General features: G+C 43.0%; 2 protein-coding genes across 2 annotated transcripts; both read left to right on the top strand.

Annotated features, from left to right (window-relative positions):
- The first annotated feature begins 30 nt into the window (after window positions 1-30).
- On the top strand, window positions 31-6,379 carry six4a (SIX homeobox 4a). The gene is made up of 3 exons (XM_067243141.1): window positions 31-869; window positions 2,341-3,035; window positions 4,021-6,379. The coding sequence occupies exons 1-3, from the start codon at window positions 142-144 to the stop codon at window positions 4,635-4,637; spliced, it is 2,040 nt and encodes a 679-aa protein (XP_067099242.1). The 5' UTR covers window positions 31-141; the 3' UTR covers window positions 4,638-6,379.
- Window positions 6,380-12,088: 5,709 nt separating this feature from the next.
- Window positions 12,089-14,342, top strand: LOC136949461 (homeobox protein six1b). The gene is made up of 2 exons (XM_067243753.1): window positions 12,089-12,856; window positions 13,665-14,342. Exons 1-2 carry the CDS (start codon window positions 12,297-12,299, stop codon window positions 13,957-13,959), a joined length of 855 nt encoding a protein of 284 aa, XP_067099854.1. The 5' UTR covers window positions 12,089-12,296; the 3' UTR covers window positions 13,960-14,342.
- The last annotated feature ends 1,502 nt before the right edge of the window (window positions 14,343-15,844 follow it).

Genomic DNA, 15,844 nt, shown 5'->3' with positions numbered 1-15,844 from the left:
CACGTTGGAACGAAAGGGGAGAGCTATCCACTTACAGCTGCTGTCAGATATTCGATCGCGTTTGCATGGCGAGGAGGTAACCTGATCGGCTAAAGGCTTGCCGAAACCAGGGAGGAGTGACTTACCAGGAAGGCTTGAAAAATGTCTTCTTCCCTAGTAGAAGTCACAACAGCAAATGACATCAAGAAGGAAAATGTGAAGACGGACAAGCGAGAGTGCATCAAGCTTCTGGCGCTGGATACCGCGGAGTTGTCTATGGAGCGCGCCACTTCGAACACTGATGCGGTCCACACTGAACTTCTAGTGAGCGCGACTTCCTCGCTGGCATTTTCGCCGGAGCAAGTAGCGTGCGTCTGTGAGGCACTGCAGCAGGGAGGCAATGTGGACCGGCTGGCCAGGTTTCTATGGTCCTTGCCGCAAAGTGACTTACTACGCGGCAACGAAAGCATCCTGAAAGCCCAAGCTCTTGTTGCTTTTCACCAGGCTCGGTACCAGGAGCTCTACAGTATTTTGGAAAACCACAGCTTCAGCCCGTCAAATCATTCGTCGTTGCAAGACCTGTGGTACAAGGCACGGTACACCGAGGCAGAGAAAGCGCGGGGGAGACCCCTGGGCGCAGTGGATAAGTATCGCCTGCGGAGAAAATACCCTCTCCCTCGGACTATCTGGGACGGGGAAGAGACAGTTTACTGTTTCAAAGAGAGGTCTCGAAACGCGTTGAAGGATTTGTACAAGCAGAACAGGTACCCTTCTCCTGCTGAGAAAAGGAACCTCGCTAAGATCACAGGACTCTCTTTGACCCAAGTTAGCAACTGGTTCAAAAACAGAAGACAGAGGGACAGAAATCCTTCCGAAGCACAATCGAAAAGGTGAGAAAGAAAAGGACCGATCACATAACAAAATACTCCCGCATTACTAAATAGCTCAAGTATAGACTGATTGTCTGCATTTATATTAAGCAAATCTGAAGTTGTTTGAACAAATAAGGCTTGCAAAGGAACGGCGTAAACATAGCTTAGTGCCTATACTGACACCTTCTGCTGTTACCCGTCCTCTTATTATTGCACACAGCTCACTTTTTGCGTAGCTTGACAGCGTTAATTATTATCTTAGCTTAATTACGAAACTAAGTGTGCGTAAAAGCACGCTGCTAATGTTTTGAAATATGAGGCGGTTGTCATTCAGATCGGGTTTCACACGACTAGTGTAGCTAGGGCATGAGACCATAAGCAACAAAAATGACTCTTCCAAAAATCCTAAGCTTATTTAAATTGGTTTCTATTTTTTAATTAGTTCTTGATTATATGTCTTTTATTTACTTGGAATTTCCATAAATATTTAGACTTCACTGTGTCACTGAACCCACTTTTTTTGTTTTACCACAGTACATAGGCTAAATAATTTGCGTATTTACTTTTTCTCTTGAGGCAAGGGGAATCGGGAAAGCTTCCTTTGAGCTTTTCATTTGGTAATCCCCCACCCCCAGACTGATATTCTTCTTTTATGTTGTCTTCTCTGTGAACAAAGCACGCGCGCACCTGGTGGAGGTGACCTCTCTCTCTCTTTCTTTATGTCTGTCTCTCTCTCCTTTACACACATACACTAACACACACACACACACACTCGTGAAAGATGATGTCAGGAATTGCTACGCATTAAAGGACTTTTGCAATTCATTGTCATGGCTTGTCCCTCGTTTAATCTAAGTAGTCTACTTTGAGGACAATGGGTTTAAACTGAAATATCTGGAAGTTAAACGAACTTTATTTCAGGAACAGACTTATTTTCTATTTTTGAAGGAGGGGCAGCTGTTTCGTTTTCTCGTGAAATATTGCTGCAATATAAACTTAACCCCCCATTTTAACATAGTATAACCGGTCAGTTTAGTTAAAAAGCAGATAGTCACGGAACTCGTTACAAATAAAAGTCTTTGACCATTTGTGTTGTCACGCTGAGACCGTTGGCATTTGTCACCCCGATATTTATAGCGCCAAATGGTACGCCTGTCTTGGCTGGTAGTTGAATGGTTGACGTTATGGTTGAAGAAGAATTATTTTAGGAACAAATGTTCCTTTTAGACCATTGGTGAAACCGCATAACAGTACGCTAATTCAAAAACGGAAAATTAATAATCATAGTAAATTATCAAATCAAGTTCTTTCAGAAGTATTATGTTTGAAATAATCTATGAATGCAAGCAAAAGCTGTTCACTTGTTAGTGAATAATTATTGAAATTAATGCGAAACAGCTTTGGACTAGTCAAATATCCTCCACACTCCAAACAGTTTTCTTTGAAACCATTTCTCACTTTGTCTTTCTTTCCCAATCGTTCCCTCCAGTGAATCTGATGGCAACCACAGCACCGAGGATGAGTCTAGCAAAGGGCAGGAGGAGCTCTCTCCCAGGCCCCTCTCAAACTCCTCCGACGGAACCATCTCCCATGGAGGCCTCCCCCTTCAAACCAGCTCTCTGGACAGTGGGGTCATCATCCAACAAATAGGAGACATCAAGATGCCCCCTGGATCCAGCACCGGGGTGCTCTTCAACGGGAACCTGGTGACGAGCAACAACTCCACCGTGTTCCACAACGGCGGCTCGTCTTACCTCCAGGCCCCCAGCAACATCCTCTTCAACGGGCTGAATCTTGGTGTCCAGCCCCTGGCCTTCAATCCGCTGCGGCCCTCTGGAGGGGTGCAGCTGGGGGGCTCTGGTGTGGACATGCAGATGCAGGCAGCCCAGGAGAAGGGTCTGGGAGGGTCTGGCGTGGACTCGGGCCTGCAGTACGCCTCCTACCCAGACTGTGTGAACGGGTCGGAGGTGAAGCTGGAGGGGGTGCACAGCATGGGGGCCCAGAACGGGGGTTCCTCAGTCTTGACGTTCAGCTCCTCCTCGGGGGCTCTGCAGCTGGGAGGTTACAGCCTGGTTCAGGTTCCCGGTGGGGTCGCTGACAGCGACGGCTCCGCGCTTCTTAACAGCACGGTGGGCCTGCCCTCCCTGCAGCTCTCCACTGGATCCTCCTCTGCTCTTTCACAAGGTGGGTTCACAACACCTTGAAGTCGATATACTGCTTTGTCCAAGCTTGTTTTGGCCCCTTTATTACTTTAATTCTTTCAGGACTATTTTAGGAGCACATTCGATTTTCACATTCGTTTTTGATTTATTGAACTTCATTTATGTCATTTTATGTCCATCACTGATTCAGTTTCTATATTTTATACCTAACAATTCAATACAAACAAAATATATTCTCCGTCCAGTCCTATACTACAAGCCTACATGATATCATGACAACAACCCCATTTCCCCTTCTTAATAATGTATGAGTAGGCAGAAGGTTAGTCATCCAGTCTCCAGTACGCTTAATATGATTGAGATGAGTTTAGATTTAACATGACTGACTCTGGGTTTGAGCCCAGAAGATTGTTACTAAACACAATGTTGAAGGAGGTTCTCTCTTGCTTTCTTTCTTGCTTTCTTTCTGTATCTGTCTCTCTCAGACACACACACACACATTTAACGGGGGGGGGGGGGTTTGGTGGTCCTCAAACTCCAGAGCACGTTCTGAAGTCATCATCACTCATCATCATTACACACTCTATAGTTCTCCAGGGGAGAGAGGAGGGGAACATGTTTCAGACAATCACATGGCCCCAAATATGCACTAACAAGGAAGAAGTCATTATGGTACTTTAGTAGTTAGTAGTTTGACATAAGGCAGACAATCCATGCCACGGCAACAAAAGAGAAAAACACCTTCCTATTGGCCGTAGCAGGCTCTACATCAAACCTCTACTCTCCCGAGGCTCTCAGGGTCAACTCTGAGAACTATGAAGTGTGTGAGAGATACAGCAGAGGTTTCAAGTCCATTCCAGTCAAAACATAGTAAAGTCCGAATGAGACCAGAGTTTTTGAAAACTCCACAGAGGATGAACGGCCGGCCACGAGACGACACAAAACCACGTTTGTAGATCAAGAAATTCAAAAAAGTTATGTGCTGACCTGTTCTGTGTTTACCCCAGGTACCCTCCAAATGAACAACATAGCGGTTAGCTCCTCCAACGAGGACTCCTACCAGCAGCAGACACAGCATCAGGACAAAATGACCTTGACCCCCCTGCACCCTAGCACAGTGCTCTACATGGGCACCACGGGTCAGACCTCCATCAAGAAGGAGCCCCTGGAGGGTGGAGGTGGAGTGTACTCCTACCACCATGGGCTTCACCTGGACTCCATTGGCCAGCTCAGCTACACCTCTGGCTCCGAGGAGATCCCCTCCAGCAGGGGGAGGCCCCCCACCACCGATGTCTCCACGGTCAGCTCGTCCAGAGCGGACCCTGAGGTCTACACCACTCTGACTGTCAGCACCCCACTCATGGCCCACACAGACCCAGCCGGCCACCACCTGCATCCCACTGAGTACATCAGGGGCCACAACCAACAGGCTTCCACGCACCTACTGGGCTCCGGCATGAACAGCAGCTACATGGAGGTGTCGGAGGACAAGGGAGACGGCACGGGCCAGGCTGGGGGGAACCACATGGGGCGGGTCATGTGTGGGGAGATGGAGCCCGCGGAGGAGAAAGAGCTGGCCAAATTACAGACAGTGCAGATGGATGAGGACATGGCTGACCTTTAACCTGTGACCTATGACCCTACATAAGCACTCGTATCTGCTCAAACAGTGATGTGGTGAATCTTTTTACTTTCGTGTGTGTGGTTTTTTTTTTACCATTCATTTCCTATAAATGTTAAGTTATTTGCTAATGTTGCGTTCGGTTACTTTACAGTGCACTCAGACATAACCCCCTTTACCCCACCCCAAGACTGGTAACATGAATTCATACACATCTTGTTTTTTAAAGCCCCTTAATCTTTCCTTAACATCTAACAGATGTAAGAACCAACTCTTATTTTCATATTGCAGAGGTAATTTGCATGCTTTTAAACCATGTTTTATGTGTGCATTTTATATAGACAACACCTGCTACTTCCTGTTGAGAGGATTTGATCCACTGAGGCAGGTGTTGGAATGTCAAGTCATGTGACCAGGATGTTCCTCCAAACTAAATGCGTCATCTGGGTCAAACCAAAAAGGTCATTTGGTAGGGGGGAAGGGTGAGAGCTATGTGGAAATGTTCACTAAAAAACCACTTCAGCTGCACTGCACAACTGCATACAAATAAAGCTGTGTGCGGTAGTCATGGAATTATGCAAGTACGCTCTCCAACAAGCACCTACAATCCTTGGAACTCTTTCCAAACCTTCTCGGTATCTTCATCCTGGCTTTCACGATGTATATTGTATCAAGTAGGCTGAGTGATTCAAAACGAATGTGCCTTTCTGCCCTACACTGTAGAATGTCAGAATGTGTTGACCCGCGTCCGGATTTGCACTACCAAGGTCCCAACACTACCAGAGAATACTGTACTCATCTTGGAATGTGAGAATGACAGAGCGAACCTCATCATACACAGCGCCACTCGTTAGGTATTAATAAACCAATTTCAAGCTTTAACAGGTGCTGAAGAAAATACTCAAAAGCAGTGTAATAGACCTAGTATCTCTCATAAACTGCTGCATTTCATGGAAATTTCTAATCTAATTGCCACTGATTTATCCCATCAATCTTCCCATTTTAAAGTGTTTCTCCAAATCAAATTGTATTTTTCTACTGAGTTAAATGCAAGCACATGTCAGCGTAGCAGCGGTTAGTGTCTGTATGGACACAGCAGGAGACCCTGTCGAAGCAGAGCCGAGCATCTCATCCTCACTGGAGTGCTGCTCGTGTACAGAGGAAGACTTCGGCTGTGTCCTTTATTCGAAAAAAAGATCACGGTCACCTGTGCCTTTTCATTTTGAACGTTCTTAGTAACAAAGACTGTGACTGCAGAAGTGCTGTCACACCTTTTTTGACTGATGTGGAGACAGTGACATCACAGGTCCTTTGATGAAGGCTACTCCACCTTTCCTGTCAGGAGAAATGTCCCTTACGTTTTCGTGGTCATGGGTAAAGAAATATATTTTGAGATCTTCACAACAGATTAGGCAAATGCGACAGAGATTTACTCTATATTCAATTTGCCCATCTCTAAACCTCATGTATCGAAAAGAAAAGAATGAGTGTATACATGTTCACCTCCTTTGTAAACCTTCCTAACCCAAGCCCACATTCAGTAGGAGAATGCTACCACGGGCATTTCTTCTATTTGCTCTGACATCATATACCAAAAATGAGCCATGGACATTTGGTAACAGAGATTGTTTTTGCAGTTTTTTTTATATCTTAGCTTGAACTGTATGTTTGTAATCTGAAATGATGTGAATGTATTTTTCTAAATCTCCATACCACATTAAAAGTTTATATTTATAAAAATACAAGTCAGCTCTGTTGTATTATGTTTCCTTTGCACACATATAACCTAATCTGGAGATAATATCTGGAGACATATCTATGATATCTGGTGTATATAGTCCTGTGCGTCTAAAGTGAATTATTTACTAGACAGAATACATACCTCTAAAAAATCTTAAATAGCCGAACTAAGAGGATGAGGAAATAACAAGCACGGAGCAATCCATCCAGCCGAGAATTGCTCTCTGCAAACCGGTAGTGATCGTTTGCACATGCCTGGCAACCTGGAGTTCATTAGCCCTCCTTTTCTCATCTCAGCCCCCGTAATTCAAATAAACAGCAATGAGATTTCCAGAGGTACTGCTCTGAGGGTTGGGGGGTCCTGTGTTCCCCACAGCCCTGTCCAAGGGCCTTCTCCCTGGGCCAGCACTGAGCAAGCCCTCCCTGTCTCCCTCACCCAACATATGGAAGAACTAATCTGAAGTGCTGTCACTCACAAGCACTGGGTCTCTGTCCAGAGAAGGTCTGAATGGCACTCATAGCTTTGGGGGATTGTCTATGATTTTCCGCCCAGTTCTGACTCACATCTACAGGCTCGCAAGAATAAAACGAGGTAGATGAGATGAAGAGATGGACAAACGGTTGGATGGACGGATTTCTGGGAACACTGCAGTGTCTGGGACCGGACTACAGACCTTGTCTTAGTACTGTGTGTATCCTTGTTAGAGGAATTATGTGATCTGCCGATGACCCAAATAAACAGAAGGTGTTTGTCCCGGCTCACTCAATAGTTGAGGATCGGGGAGAGAAAGAGGGAGGGCAGGAACGAGAGAGAGGCAGCAACCGGTGTAAAGTTACCTGTGCACAGGTGACCTTGTCGCCATGGGCATTGGATTAGCTGATTGTTAGGTATCAGGTGACACCTCCTGTAATATTGAAGAGGGTGAAAACGTCTTTGTTGGAGCTCAGTACAATGGCCCATTGGCAACGGGAGCCCATGTTCTGCAGGTCTCACGGGGAGGGGGCTACAGCAAACTCCAAATTCCACCTTTTCATTGTGCCTGTAGATTAGAGAGGAAAAGAGCAGCTATTCAGTACCTGTTATAAACTATTAAACCCAACATAGTCCTGTTTTAGTATGTGGAGAGTAAAAATATATATGTGTATCATAATTATATAAACATTTTAAAGTGATTCAAACTTATACTTTTATACTACCGGATTTTGAATTTAGAGGAAATTATTCAAAAGTTACTATTTGCCATGTTGTTATGTTTAGTGCAATACCATACCAAAAAGAGGAGCAAGTCAAATACTGTAAACGGATCATTTTATCGACAATTCAAAACGTGCACTGTAAAGCATGGACGGACGAGCAGTAAAAACAGGGAACCCCCCAGAACCGAGGCCTTATTAAAAACGGTGACCTCTGATCTTTTGGATGGTTTCAAAGCTGACATTTAATGCGGCGCAGCAGACTGCAAGCCATATGTAACATGACCTGGGGAGCGCAGTACTCTTCTGCTCCACGTTCCACTAATGAGAGGGCAGGGGTCGCAAAAAGCTGCACCGCTCCAACAGACCCACCACTACCAGTCTATGGGCTGCTTACGTTTATATACCTTCAAAATAAATAGCTTTTCGGTTATTGACACTCTAAAAAGTCCCATATAGGCTAAAGCTATTTAAATACAAAATAATTATAAAATATTTTTTTAAAGGAATAATTTTTGTCTGTGCCTTTTTTAAGGTTCCAACCGTCACTCATACCCTTTTCAGGTCAGAGGGAAAAATGTAGGGACCAGTACAGTACTTGACGGACCTGAAAATGGTTCTATAAGTAACCGATTTTCAGATGGTTCTTGTTATAAAAACCTTTTTTGAATTTAGCTACGGAAAGACTGGTATAGGCCTCTCGGTCGTCATCTCAAACATATCGCCATGTTCTCACGATGATTTCCAACCAGTGTTTGGCAATACGAATCTATATTTTTTCAGTATCGGCTACCTATATGAGTTGATATGGAGCGTGAGAAATATCTGTAGGCCCTACCTGCTTCATAGTCTAGTCCATCATCTACTTTAGAACGGAAAGGTGGGACCTTGTAAGATTCAATTGCTGATTCTGGACTATAGGGCAACGTCTAACATGTGTTGGATAATGGTGTAAATGTGCTCTTGCGGACCTGCCCCAAATGTGCCATAACGTGTGTGAGTGTGTGTGAGTGTGTGAGTGTTTGTGTGTGTGCGTGTTCGTGTGAGTGTTTGTGTGTGCGTGCGTGCGAGTGTGTGTGTGGGCGTGCGTGTATGTGTGTGTTCCCCGCTGAAATGGGATATGGTGAGAGAGACGCACCAGCTGGGAGGCTACATCATGTCCACAGCACACTGGTCAAATGTATTTCCCTGCGAAACACTTTGTAGCAGCAGCAACGCAGATAAGACTATTGAGAAGTTTTAGTTTCTGAGTGGCGTAAGACCGTGACAGTTATTTTTGACGTTCCAAGTTGCACTTTCAAAATCAGGGAGGAGTCATGCTGCATTCTGTAATACAGTCAACATGAAGCTTTTTATTTATTTTTACTCGATTGAAAATATAAATCCACGGTTTGTAAAAGGACTGAAATAAATGGGCATAGCACTGAGTATTAAGTCATCCTATTCAACGGTTCGACGTTGTTAATAAGCTGGCGCCCCCTCCCTGCCAATGGGCACAAAAAATAGGCTATGTTAAGACAACACCTGTATCGTCAACTGAAATGCTAAATCATCATTTCGTCATAAATGTGTACGTTGTTCTATCTCTGAACTAAGTATTTGAATACGCCTAATCATCCAAAAATATTATCCAACAAATTATCCTACAAAATCTTTGCAAAAAAAGGATATAGGCTAGCCTAGTAGCCTTTGCAGCAGAGATCATGGGCACACAGCATAGGCTCGTTGGTCTGTGTTGGTGTGGACCTCTGAGAAAAGTAAGCCATAATGATTTTGATGGGGGGTGACCGCAGTGCTCTTGTACAAGGTCTAATTTTCCAACATGACAGGAAACTCTGTTAAGCTGATAATTGCGGCTCCAATTTCATTTAACTCACTCATGTCAACAGTTGTGTTGTGTTTTGTGCATGCGTGGAGCAACCGTTTCTGTGTATTTCACGAATGTGTCACTTAAGTTCAAGAGATCTGTCTCTGGAAAATTAATAAATGTGATGTAGCCTAATTCCCGTCCAGGAAAATGTGCAGGCCGGGTCTAAAGGAAGGCCTATACCGGCCATTTTTTTGTGTGGGGGGGGGGGTTCTGAAAAACGTTTCTCTTATTATGCCTCAAATCAATGTTAATATACAAAGCCCATACAGCCCTCTAGGCATTAACCCAACTCAATATAAAAAACGCGCTAAAAACTACACTGATATGATAGACGGACTATATGGTTTTCTTGAATGGGTGAGAAATTTCAAGCTATCTTTTAACTGAAAAAACAACATTATGATATTGGTTGATTCAATTTACCAGGTCAAAAATCCTGAAACGCCGCTGGACTGCAAAGCATACATTCCACATTTTCAGTCAAATTGAACAGTATAGGCATTGTTCCAGTCAACAGCTGAAATAGCACTTTTGATTTAGTCCTAGCAGAAACCATCTGCTATAACTTGTGTGAACTGGCCTTCTTGGACTTTCATTTTTCTTTTTCCTTAAGAAAAAAGGCTCACAACGAAACAGACTGTTTGATATAAGATATGGTGACATTTTTATAAAGTGCTTTCTCGGGATGTATTTGTGTGGCTTTTTTCTTTCTCTATCCCTTCCCCATCCACACAGCAGTGCGGTGTGCAGTTGCAGAGACGTCGACAGTCGTCATCGTTGCCCGGGGGCAGAGTGGAGGGGAGTCCACATCTTGAAATAATCACGACCTGAGATCGGGCACGTCCCCCTGGCTTCTCGGGTTAAAGGAGGAGGCGCGGCGCAATGTGGTAGAGATATTAGAGAAACTCGAGAGCGGCTCATCAGACAGCTCATTTGAAGCACTGGGCTTTACAGAACAGAGCGGAGCGAGCCCCATATAGGCCCAATGTGCGGCAGAAGGAGAGAGAGCTCACAATATTTACTTTCTATGATTTCCTGGTTTTTACTTTCTATATAGATTGTAACGTCATTATAAGATTATAAAGACTGTGTTAACGACACATTAAGCATGGCACACAAGTTCTGGATTTCCCTATAATAAAACTCATGTATTTCAATTCTGAGTGGCCTTTAAATAACAAAAATGCATTGTTAAATGTAAACTTGTTAGGCCTACACACATTTCGGACATCACGTTTCCTTGTTCTTAGTTAAACAGCAATATGCATCTTCATTTAAAAAATAAGTTTTCTTCATGAATTTATATCAAAATGTAATTTGTCTGTAGACTATATTTGCTCCATCTGATGAGAGATGTAGCCAGTTTATTTTCCTCTGACAGCACAAAACAATTGTTCAGAGCATGCAACGCTCCTATAGTGGCATAAAATACCAAATTAACCCTATACGATATATATAGAACATTTTTCAAATGCTTTGTAAAGAAATTTTTCACGTAGGCTACCTATTGCATCGAATCAAGTTACAAATCTTGGTAAAGATAAGGAAATATGATCAGTCCCACAAAACAACAAGTCAACGACCAAGAACCCGTGACACACAGAACTCATTTACTAATGGATTGGTTTTACGTTTCACCCCACAACATGGAGACAGTACGGAGCCTACTAAGCCTTGCAAAGGTCTGAAATATAAATGTAGGTCTGCATGACCTAGTCTTAAATACTGCAATAATTCGCGCAAATAGCCTATACAATTGTATTGTATTCGTGTTGGCATTTTGAAAATGTTAAACAGTTAGGATGTATAGGCCTATGCCCTAAATCTAAATGATGACACAGTCTGCTTTTGTCTAGCTATTTATTATGCAGATAATAAAGTCAGCCTGGTTTGTAAATTCAACCAGTCTTCCAGTCAATATTTACATTGACTTCAGTGGCAAAGGTATGTAGGCTAAACATAAAACATCTAATTGAATTTCATACGTTTATTAGGCCTAAATGTTTTGTCAATAGGCCTTTGTATATGACAGACTTCGGTATAGTCTACAAATTCATTATTGGGATGCCATATTTAGTTTGTATTATTTTAGCTGAAATTCCAGTTTAATTTCACATACTGAAGCTATTCATTTATTTTCAGTCTGAAATGCAGTGGCATCTAGAGTGGGACGTCTAACTGTCATAGGAAGTTATTAAATTATATCACCTCATAAAATTAACTACTTGTTAATTATTAGACTATGAATATAGGAGGGAAATGTATACAATGTGCATGCAATTAAAGTGGTGGTGAGATGAGGCATGTTAACTGCGATAATTGATAATGCATGGCATCCAATAAATTAGGCCAACCCTGTATCGACCACAGGACGGGAGAATCAAGGTTTTTTTTTCTGACTCTCACTAAGAAACAATGATAGGTCTAGGTGACATGGTAAAAATGCCTTTATGAGGTCTGTAATAATTGATTAGCATTTAGGTGTATACCTCTGGTCCCTCAGCTAACGCAGAGTGATTGGGGGTGGGGGCGCTCCGATTTCAGCCCCTGACGTACTCCCTCCAGGGAGGAAACGGAGCTGCAAACTCAGTTCTGCTCGGCTGCCAGGGTATAGGGCAGAAGGAGAGCCAATCAACGAATCGCGTAGCTCTCTCTTTAAGCCTGACATATCTCCAACAGGAACAAATTGTCCCAACAATCAACATCCGAATCTCCCGTGCGCATCAGGGGTGGAGTGGATATTCCACGAACGGATAGCAGTGGATTCTGGAACACAATAACAAACCAGTAAAAAAGTAGCCTAGTCAAGAAAGCGCGTGGCATCATTTTGGATACCAGCCTTGGTCGGAGGAGACACCATGTCAATATTACCGTCGTTTGGGTTTACTCAAGAGCAGGTCGCCTGCGTATGCGAGGTGCTGCAACAGGGAGGGAACCTGGAGAGACTAGGACGCTTCCTCTGGTCTCTACCCGCTTGCGACCACCTCCACAAGAACGAGAGCGTACTCAAAGCAAAGGCAGTGGTCGCATTCCACCGAGGGAACTTCAGGGAGCTCTATAAGATCCTGGAGAGCCACCAGTTTTCGCCCCACAACCATCCCAAGCTACAGCAGCTGTGGCTGAAAGCGCACTACGTGGAAGCGGAGAAATTGCGCGGCCGACCACTCGGAGCCGTGGGGAAGTATAGGGTCCGGAGGAAATTCCCTTTGCCCCGCACGATATGGGACGGCGAGGAGACAAGTTACTGCTTTAAGGAGAAGTCCAGGGGTGTTCTGAGAGAGTGGTACACGCATAACCCTTATCCCTCCCCGAGGGAAAAAAGAGAATTGGCCGAAGCCACGGGATTGACCACTACACAAGTCAGCAACTGGTTCAAAAACAGACGGCAGAGAGACAGAGCGGCTGAGGCTAAAGAAAGGTAGGTTAAAAGTCTAAGGGTCATACATTGTGACATATTGTGATGTATTGTGATATATGGATGGGGAAAAAAACGAATAGAACGTGATCATGTGGTTGTAGTAGATTCATATTAATCTAAAACCGCTAATCTGTAAATGTGTTTGGTGACATGCTTCTGGGATGTATGTTGTTATACTTAATGTTAACCTGAATTTATGAGAATTGTATTTACACACCTAATGTAAAAGATTTGGACTTAATGCTATAAGTTAACTTGAAACATAAGCGTCATAACTCAACACACTGGTTATGTAGGCAATAGTCACTGTAATAACCTTTATAAAATATGATTTAAACTAACGGCCTGTTGTCACATAAGATTGGCCATAGTTTGTGTGGGCTTCTATAGGAGATATCAAATGAAAACTAACCGATTCGTTTTGTTTATTTAAAAATAATAGAATAGAATTTGAATGTCGACCAGGCTGTGGATTGCTGAATTTATTGTAAAATAGGCCTACCTCAAAGTCTTACCTTGTTTTTCCAGATGGGTTTAAAATGTCTGATGCAAGCATCTTTCAACAATAAAATGTAGTGCTATTGCATCTGAGATAACTCCACCATGACCCCTAAAACATAAAAAAGTAAACTTAACAACAAGCTAGGCCTATAAAAATTAACAGCAACATTGTCAAATGGGTCGGCCTTGATCTCATGAGAACGTAGGCTTCTCGATGTTGTTGACAACTTTTAACATAAGTCCTCACAGCACCCCCGGCGTTACCAGATTCAATATTTTACAATTTCCCCCATTTCTTTCTCCTCAGAGAGAACAGTGAAAACAACAACGCCGGTAACAACAAACAGAACCAGCTGTCTCCCCTCGACGGCGGCAAGTCGCTGATGTCCAGCTCGGAGGATGAATTCTCTCCACCGCAAAGCCCCGATCAGAACTCTGTGCTTTTGCTCCAGGGAAACATGAGTCACCCCAGCGCCTCCTCTTACCCTATGACGGGCCTCGGTGGAGCACAGTCGGTGCATGGAATGCACGGACACCCGCACCAACTTCAAGACTCGTTGTTGGGACCGCTAACATCTAGTCTTGTGGATCTAGGGTCCTAAAGACTACCTAATCTCTTCTAAAAGACTGATAACATGATCAGATTAAGTACATATATGAAATTACACTATGGTACCTTATAACTATAGACTGACTTGTCTGTCGTTAAATTTGGTTAGAGCTTTAACGCAATTCTTTTACGCGCTTATTCTATAGCCACTAGGAGCCTACCCTCCTGTCCGTGAAAACAGTACCATCATAGGCCCCGTTCTAGAACTCTTAACTCAACGAAACACTTAGGCTAACTGGACTGCCCATTTGCTTAATTTATGATATTTGTTAAGACAAAAAATTTATAGCAACTTCCTGCTATGGAAACTTAGAAGCAAAGTTTTCCTTAGCCTAGAGTCATAATTATAAGTTTCCAATAAAACAAAAATCGTCATTTTGTCTCATGTGTGTTATTTGTAGGTCTGTATAGGCTAGATAAAACACGGACCTGGCTTGAAATGTAGGCTTTAGGCTAGTTAGAACTCAAAATGAATGTCATTATAGCTCCGTTTAAATGATCCCAATCTAGACTATTTAATTAGGCCTATACAAAACCAGGGCAACTGTACTGCAGAGAGCACATGTACTATGATAATATTCTAACATCTAAGCAAATGGTCCATTGGTAGCCTAAATATTTGCGTACATTTAGAAATTACGAAGGATTTCAAATATTTAAATTAATCAAAATCACCTATCTTATCATGCTCGGCCAATCTGAAGTGACAATCTTTGACAAATCTGACCAGTCGATGTGGTGTGGGCTACATAACACAAAAAAGCGAATGCTTGGCGACATTTGGGCGTACAGCGTTTCGTTAGCGATATCTATTAAGTGTATTGCTCAAGGCAAAGCTAGCTCCCTCGTGCTCCAAGAGCGCTGCGGATCATTAGGTCTGTGTTGCCGTGTTTACTTTTCTCTCTCCGAGTGTTTGTTCTGTCGGTTCTGGGCCACGGAAAAGCGACACCATCTGCAGAAGGCTCGCTCACGTGTCTTCATACAACCTCATTTAAGGCGTAGCCTAATAGAAAAAGGTATTTACTTGAGATGTATGTATAACCTATTTTTAAAAATCCTCTCAAGAAAACAAATTGATAAAAAGGTAAAGACAAAAACGTCAAGTCAACGATTTCAGTTAGGCTAATTGTAATTTTCCTCTTTAATAGATAGAGATCTGCAATCTGAGGTCATCCCATCCTCACCTTGAACACGGCTATGGACATCTCCAGTTGTGAACTACAATATAAAATAGATAAAAAATAAGGACATAATACTGATAAATAGCCTTCAATAATAATATTAACACTTATGACAATTATGCTATCTGAATAATTAGAAGAATAGGCCTATAAAAGACTAAAAAAGGACAAAGTGAAAACACAGATGAAAACAAATTTAACGAAATCTATTTCATCACTTGCATAAACAAAAAAAAATTGAAATAATAAATTGAGGACACCTACTACAGTACGTCCCCAATTCACTAGGTTTTCGGCTCATGTCAGAGTAAATTGTTTTGAACAGAGAGCACCGAGGATTTCCTGAGCATAATCTGAACCAGTTGCTGCTAGCATTAGAGCCTGATTGCGAAGATTGCTAGGCTATACCAGAAAGACCCCGGGGCAGTCTGCATCCCGGAGGCTTTCAAATGCAGTACAGACTAAAGTATGTTCTACCAGGAATATTCACTACCTAGCTACTAACATGTGGGCTTTTAGGGATCCTTCCAGTACTCTCAAGATAGGATTCCACTAGGCCACATCATGTAGCAACTCAACTCTATTCCCGCCTCGGGATTCGCTTTATAATCCTTCGTTTAATCTAATGTAGATAGGGTGCATTTAGACTCCATACTGTATAAACTCTGCTTATCAACTAAATTCATACACGATAAG

The sequence above is a fragment of the Osmerus mordax genome, chromosome 9 (assembly GCF_038355195.1).
Source record: "Osmerus mordax isolate fOsmMor3 chromosome 9, fOsmMor3.pri, whole genome shotgun sequence".
Classification (NCBI taxonomy): Eukaryota; Metazoa; Chordata; class Actinopteri; order Osmeriformes; family Osmeridae; genus Osmerus; species Osmerus mordax.
This window is presented reverse-complemented; position numbering and strand designations above follow the sequence as displayed.